The sequence below is a fragment of the Toxotes jaculatrix genome, chromosome 7 (assembly GCF_017976425.1).
Source record: "Toxotes jaculatrix isolate fToxJac2 chromosome 7, fToxJac2.pri, whole genome shotgun sequence".
Taxonomy (NCBI): domain Eukaryota; kingdom Metazoa; phylum Chordata; class Actinopteri; family Toxotidae; genus Toxotes; species Toxotes jaculatrix.
Genome location: NC_054400.1, coordinates 430001 through 437500, shown reverse-complemented (window position 1 = coordinate 437500; position 7500 = coordinate 430001). Strand labels below are relative to the sequence as shown.

Sequence of the window (7500 nt, the reverse complement as noted above, 5' to 3'; positions counted from 1 at the left end):
AACACACGCTGACACACGCTGACACACAGTAAACACACGCTGACACACGCTGACACACAGTAAACACACGCTGACACACAGTAAACACACGCTGACACACGGTAAACACATGATGATGCTACGTGTTTTTTTACCGTGGGTAACGTATGTTGAGGTGACGTGGGCGCCATAGATGTCGTAGGTTAGTTAGGGTCACCAGACCTAACCCCATCACCTGGATGGGCTGTGTAACATCTGCTGTGTGTTTCAGGTGTGACTCGCCTGGCAGATGTTTGTCTAAGTGACCCCATCAGCATCCAGGTGTCTGGCCCCGCTTCCTCTGACCTCACCACCATCAGTGCCGTGACCTCTGAGCCTGACCCAGCCAGCCAATCAGAAAGCTTTGCCGTACCAGAGGCCTTGAAGCAGTTTGTGGTGGTGGTTCCCAGTAAGGTCAGACTGGTCTGTCTGGCTGCTTTCATACTGGACAAATGCAAGGTAAACATGAGACGAGAATGAATCCGTGAACAAAAACTGTTCATTTTCCTCTGAAACTTCTGCAAACGTTCCGTAAACGTTCCTGATTATTCAGAAGAAAAACGTGATAGAAATACAAACTTCATGTTAACTTTATTTACACAGCATTCAGCGTGCAGCATCACATACATAAACACACGTGACAGAGATGGTGTCTGAGTGTTGGATTCATGTGTTTCATGGAGGTTTTTTTGAGGTTTGGATTCAGAGCAGATTTAATTTTCCTCTTAGCTCCAGACTTCGGTTGTTTCAGGTGAAGTTCAGAGAACACGCTCCCTGTTTTATCGGGTGGTAGCAGCTGCGCTTCCTTTTCTTTTTCTGGATTAAGAACGTTTTAAAGCCGAGCAGCGGATCTCAGCCGGAGGCTTCCAGAGTCACGTCAGGTGTTGGACCACAGAACACCTGAGGTCCAGCTCCTGGCAGCGTGTGCAGGTCTCAGGTCTCCCTCAGATGCTGCAGCCTGATTGGTCCTTGACTGTCGTGTTTTAGTTTTCTCAGAACAACAAACTCATCGTCTTCATCTCGAGCTGTGAGGCCGTCGAGTTCCTCCACCGTCTCTTCACCTCCGTCCTTTCTGGGCCCTCGGCCAATCGTGAGCCTCCTCTCGGCTTTCTGCGTCTCCATGGCAACATGAAGCAGGAGGTAAGACCGCCATTGGGGATCTGATGAAAACCCACTGTTTCTCTCATTGTGTGTATCTGAGCTGCAGTCAGTGACGGTGCGTTTGTTTTATCCAACAGGAGCGCTCCGAGGTCTTCCAGCAGTTTTCAGTGTCTCAGTCCGGAGTCCTGCTCTGTACGGTCAGTGAGTGCATCCACCTGCTCCACCTGCTCCACCTGTTCTCCACCTGTTCTCCAGCTGCTCTCTGATTCTGATTGTTGATGTGTTGCAGGACGTGGCAGCCCGAGGTCTGGACCTTCCTCAGGTCACCTGGATTGTTCAGGTAAATATTAACGACAGGTTGCTGCTGAAATGTTCAGCTGTGAGCTGCTGCATGTGTCACGGTTAGAGGACGTTAGTGATTGGACCGGGCAGTCCAGGTGTGTTCACCTGTGTTGTTATGGCTCTGTGCCGACACAGCTGTGGCCCAGGCCTCGTGTCTTCAGAAACGCCATGGGATTTGAATTAGAGATAGAATCGGTCGAAGGTCAAAGGTCAACAGTTGGCAGAGTCAAGCAACTGCAAGGCAGTGATGGAGCTCCCTCAGCAGGTAAATGCTCCAGGTCACAGAGCTAAAGACATGAGACATGAGACATGAGACATGACAGAGACTTCAGTGGACTTCAGTCGCCTTCCCCGGTCTCCAGACCTGGATCCAGTAGCACATCTTTGTGATGTAGTAGAACTGGACTCAGACTCGTGTGTGTTTTTACAGTACACTCCTCCGACGGCAGCAGCAGAGTACGTTCACCGGGTCGGTCGAACGGCTCGTATCGGAGGAAGAGGAAGCAGCCTCCTCTTCCTCACCCCTGCGGAGACCGCCTTCATCTCCACACTGGCCAATCACAACATCAGGTTTGTTAACTGACAGGCACCGCAGCCAATCAACTTCTTCTAACATAAAAACAACATGTGCAGTACATGTGTTGCCACGCTGACAGTTCTGCTGACAGTGCTGCAGGATTTCTGCCGGTCCACGTCCTGGTTTTGACTGTTGGGGTGGGTCTTCTGTGTTTCAGCCTGTCAGAGATGAAGCTGCTGGACGTCCTGTCCAGTCTGATGATGGACGATGCCTACAAGGGGCGGGGCAAATACCACAGCAAGGTGAGGCGCGTTCACACTCACACCTGAGCTTCTCAGACCAGCTCCAGAGATCTCAGGGGGTTTTAGATTTCCCTCGGTGAGGAGGGGGTCGTGTCCCCTCACCTTTCACTTTTCAGTCCGGCCGGTCCGGAGTGTACAGGTCCTGGGTTTCACCTGCCGGACAGGTGAAACCCAGGACCTCAGATCAGGGTTCATGTCCTTGGATGAAACTTTCTTTTCTTGTCGTCAGAGTTCGTCCAAAGCTCTGGAGCAGGAGATCAGAGAGCGAGCGACCGTTCTGCAGACGGAGTTCGAGAACTTCGTTCACTCAGACGCTCAGTCGGTGCAGACCGCCAAGAAAGGTGCCTTCAGTTCTGTGTTTCTTTGTTCCGGCAGTCTTTGTTTATCAAGTTACCTGGTTAGTTGGTTGGTCGGCTGACGTGTGTCCCTGTGATGTCACTGTGATGTCATCAGCGCTGCAGTCCTTCCTGCGGGCGTACACCACCTACCCTGCTCACCTCAAACACATCTTCCACATCCGCTCCCTCCACCTGGGACACACCGCAAAGAGCTTTGCCCTCAGAGACGCTCCACAGGGTCTGAGCACCGCCACCGGCCCCACGGGCCCCAGGACCAGGCACCAGAACCAGCACAGGAACCAGGCTGGGAACCAGGCTGGGAGCCAGGCTGGGAGCCAGGCCAGGAGTCCAGTCAAAAACCAGAACAAGAAGCCAACCAGCAGCCAGACTGCAGGACAGAAGAGGTGAGTCTGTAGATGTGACAGGGTTTCACTCGGCCACTGCACCGTGTGTGTGTGTGTGTGTGTGTGTGTGTGTGTGTCTCACACGTCTGTCTCTGCTCATTAACACACAGCCCCTGCAGAGATGACTGACAGTGACTCACACACTGAGGTTCCCCTCAGTCACACATCATGTTCACACTCTGTCCACACAGGACAGTGTGTGTCTGAGTGTGTGTTCAGTGTGTGTGTGTGTGTGTGTGTGTGTGTGTGTGTGTGTGTGTGTGTGTGTTGTTGTTGTTGTTGTTAACAGCTGCTCCTCACAGTGGGCATGTCTGAACACGATCTGACCCCCCCCCCCCCCCCCCCCCCACACACACACACACACACACACACACTCACATGCACACTGTGGTCAGTAGAGACATAATTACAGGTGTGTCCTCCTCAGTATCCCACAATCCTTTGGGTGCTGGTCAGCTGTGTCACGCTGCGTTCAGGTGATCCTCTCCTCAGACTGCAGGTCTGTGTGTGTGTGTGTGCGCGTGTGCGTGTGCGTGTGTGTGAGTCAGCCCTGTGACTGGCCGGTTACCTGTCCAGGTAAACCCTGCGTCTCAGCTCCAGCCGTCGGTGATGAGCAGGTGCAGCCGATCGATCGACTCATTAATAAAACAGGTTCAAAGGTTGAATTTTTTATTTCATGTTTTAGTTTTGAACAAATCACATTCAGATGATCGAACACTCAGACAGGAGGACCTGCAGGTACCTGAGGACAGGCCGAGGACTCAACAAGCCCTTAATGAAGGACACATGTCCTCTGCTTTAGTGTGTCCTAACACACACAGTGCAGGAGCAGGATCATGTGTCTGTGCAGAAAATGTACCAAGCTTCTCCTGCTCCTCAGGTTCTGTCCCGGTCAGAGGGAGGTCCACCTGTTTCGGTCCGAGTTCTCCAGCGGGCTGGACGCAGGGGACGCCAAGAAGAAGAAAAGGAAGAAGAAGACCGCGTTTGGTCAGACAGGAGAGGAGGAGTGAGGAGGTGCAGCAGCTGGAGGGCCTGTGAGCGAGGTGAGGGCCTGCATCCAGCTGACTGACGCCACAGTGACTGCATCACCTGAGCGTTCAGGTGTTCTCAGGTAGCAGCTGTGAGGTGTCCACTCATTAAACACAGAGCAGTTTGACTCATTCACAGGATGTCCTGGAAAAGTCCTGGAAAACAAAAGTTTGTGTCCAAACTGAACAGGAGACAAAACGATTCAGACAGAGTCCTTGGACACGATCAGTGTAACGTTTCACACACGTTCACACACGTTCACACACCTGTGCAGCAGTTTTACACGTCAGCACCTGTATGAATATGAATATGAATATTTTCCTGTGAGTTTCCCTCCACAGAATAAAGTTTTCTGGATTTGACATGTGACAGTGAACAGTCTTTGTTGAGGCTGAGATTACAGATGTTCTGCAGAGGTGAAACACACACACACACACACACACACACACACACACACACACACACACACACACACACACACACACGTGTCCCAGCCATTTAACAGCTTCAGTATTTGACCTCTTTAATATTTCAGCAGACACTCGTCTGATTGGACGGACGGAGCTGTGATGACCCGTGATCACAGTCAGTCCCTGAACCAGGTTCAGAGTCAGAGTCCGTCCCACTGATGCACTCAAAACAAAACAAAACAAAACAAACAAACAAACAAACAAAACAAACAAAACAAAACATGAACAGCTGTTTGTGTATTTATTGAAAATTTAAAAAATGAAATGTGAGAAACAGAAGTTTTCAGAGGGACGCGAGCGGCTGCTGCTCGTGTGTGTGTGTGATGTGTGTGTGTGATGTGTGTGTGTGTGTGTGTGATGTGTGTGCGTGATGTGTGTGTGTGATGTGTGTGTGTGATGTGTGTGTGTGATGTGTGTGTGTGTGTGTGTGATGTGTGTGCGTGATGTGTGTGTGTGATGTGTGTGTGTGATGTGTGTGTGTGATGTGTGTGTGTGTGTGTGTGTGTGTGATGTGTGTGCGTGATGTGTGTGTGTGATGTGTGTGTGTGATGTGTGTGCGTGATGTGTGTGTGTGTGATGTGTGTGCGTGATGTGTGATGTGTGTGTGTGATGTGTGTGTGTGTGTGTGATGTGTGTGCGTGATGTGTGTGTGTGATGTGTGTGTGTGATGTGTGTGCGTGATGTGTGTGTGTGTGATGTGTGTGTGTGTGTGATGTGTGTGTGTGATGTGTGTGTGTGATGTGTGTGTGTGATGTGTGTGTGTGTGTGTGTGTGTGTGATGTGTGTGCGTGATGTGTGTGTGTGATGTGTGTGTGTGATGTGTGTGCGTGATGTGTGTGTGTGTGATGTGTGTGCGTGATGTGTGATGTGTGTGTGTGATGTGTGTGCGTGATGTGTGTGTGTGTGTGATGATGTGTGTGCGTGATGTGTGTGTGTGTGATGTGTGTGATGTGTGTGTGTGTGTGTGTGTGTGTGTGTGATGATTGTGTGTGCGTGATGTGTGTGTTTGACTCTTCCTCATCAGGCTGAGGAATCCTCTGCTGCACCTCCTGGTTCCTCACGTCTGAGTCCAGCTCCAAGTCCTGTCCACATACACTAGTCTGGACCTGTGGGCTGGACGTCCTGGTGTCCACTTACTGACGCTAAGTTTGCTGTAGTTGTGATGTGATGTCACATCCGCTCGACCAATCATGATCAGCAGCGCTGAGTACCTGCATCCCTGAGCAGAGTCCGAACTCCGAAACCCAGCTCCAGATGTTGATGGCGCTGTGGTCAGTGGGAGAACGTCCTCCCAGTCCTCAGTGCACTGGTGTCAGCGGGGATGTGGGACAGCAGGGGTGGGGCTGTGTAATGGTGGGCGTGGCTTCTGTACAGGTATAGGTCCAGTGTGGGCAGGGCAGGAGGGTACAGGTGGTGGGTGGGCAGGAACATCCTGCCGGCCTCAGCCAGCAGCTCCAGACCAGCGGCTGACTGACGCTTCCACTTGGTCCTGAGGGAGGAGACACAATAACGTCAGCAAGGACGCCATGACCGACCCGCAGGTAAGAACACCTGGCTTTGTTTACTCCAGTTGTTTTTTGTTTGGTTCATTTGCATAAATTTGCACGAGAAAAAATACGAGCAACATTTTCATTCAGAATTTAACGTTTAAAAAATGTGATCAGTTAGAACACACGTGCTTCCTCCTCCTCATCTTCCTCCTCCAAAATCAAAACAAACAAAAATCCTCCAGCCAATCACAGCACAGGATTCTCAGAGGGTGGAGCGATGAAGATGAATCAGTGAATAAACGCTCGGTGCCGTACGACCCTCGGCCCGATGTTGTTTTGTATGAATCATTGATCCCTAATTACAGCTCACGCTGCTGAATTATTGATCATTAACGCTGAACGGGTCAGTCTGGGTACACTAACTCAGACTGACACCTGCAGGTGAGTTCAGGTACAGTTCATCCACAGGTGAGATGGAAACAACATGATAAAGTCAGACTGAGGATTTACTGTCAGTGAGAAGAAGAATTCTTCTGTTTCTCACTGAATCAGGAGCTGGTGTGTGATCAGGTGAAATATTGATCAGTGTGTGGATCATGTTTCTGATCAGTATGAATGATCCGTTCTGCTCAGAGTCTCCTGATGTTACTCTGAGCTGCAGTGATGGAGTCAGAGTGTGAAGTTATTCAGTGACAACAACAACAACAACTGACGCACAACAGCCACATCGTTCTGTCTCTTTGTGGCTGTTGTGCGTCTCTCTCAGTCTGGGGTCGTGCTCCTGTGGGGGCCATTACCTCCGGTTCTGGTACCAGGTCTTGACCTGGGTGTCGCTGAGCTGCAGGGACGCAGCCAGCTCCATGCGGTCCTGGACGCTCAGGTATTTCTGTTTCTGGAAGCTTCTCTCCAGCCTGGACAGCTGCTGGTCGCTGAACGCCGTCCGAGCTTTTCGAGGCTTCTTCAGACGGACCGCGGCCGGGTCCGAGTCCCCGCCCCGACCTGAGTGATTGACAGGTAGAAATGACATCAGCTCAGTCCTGTCAGGTGATGGATGCCTGAATCTACCTGGAAAAACGGGGCCCAAGACCTCGAGGGGCCCCAGAGGCCCCAGGGTGAACAGCATGTTTGACATCATCATCATCATCATCATCACCTGTCAGCTGAGGCTTCAAATCAGTGTGAATCCTCTGATTACTGATCCATCGTCAGTGATCGATCACTAACTAAATCATTACAAACTGAACCAGGATCAGCTGATGAACAACTAACAGACTTTAAACTGGATTAAAGACATTTAAATGAATCAGAGTTTGAACTGGTGAAACTGGTGAAACTGGTGAAACTGGTGATCTGATGTAACGCGCCCACATGGTGTGTTTGAGGGCCGGTGCAGGTCCAGGATCCGGGTTTGTTTCAGTCTGGTGTGATTTTCTGATCAATGATCAATGAGCAGCTCAAACTTTCTTTTTCTTTTTTCAGCAAACGAAGA

The 7500-nt window shown here is 50.7% G+C and overlaps 2 protein-coding genes across 2 annotated transcripts in view; one reads left to right on the top strand and one right to left on the bottom strand.

The window, feature by feature from the left end:
* Positions 1-4413, top strand: part of ddx31 (DEAD (Asp-Glu-Ala-Asp) box polypeptide 31) — a gene marked incomplete at its 5' end in the record, with an annotated part of 9021 nt that extends 4608 nt beyond the window's left edge. Inside the window, 9 exons of the mRNA XM_041041911.1 lie at positions 251-477; positions 1006-1158; positions 1257-1316; positions 1409-1459; positions 1892-2031; positions 2196-2280; positions 2510-2621; positions 2734-3022; positions 3903-4413. Coding sequence (XP_040897845.1) covers positions 251-477; positions 1006-1158; positions 1257-1316; positions 1409-1459; positions 1892-2031; positions 2196-2280; positions 2510-2621; positions 2734-3022; positions 3903-4032 — 1247 coding nt within the window. The remainder of the gene's footprint in view (positions 1-250; positions 478-1005; positions 1159-1256; positions 1317-1408; positions 1460-1891; positions 2032-2195; positions 2281-2509; positions 2622-2733; positions 3023-3902) is intronic.
* Positions 4414-5793: 1380 nt separating this feature from the next.
* Positions 5794-7500, bottom strand: part of barhl1a (BarH-like homeobox 1a) — a 2291-nt gene continuing 584 nt past the window's right edge. Inside the window, exons 2-3 of the mRNA XM_041041910.1 lie at positions 6809-7025; positions 5794-6010 (exon numbers count right to left, since the gene is read on the bottom strand). Of these exons, the coding sequence (XP_040897844.1) occupies positions 5794-6010; positions 6809-7025 (434 nt within the window). The remainder of the gene's footprint in view (positions 6011-6808; positions 7026-7500) is intronic.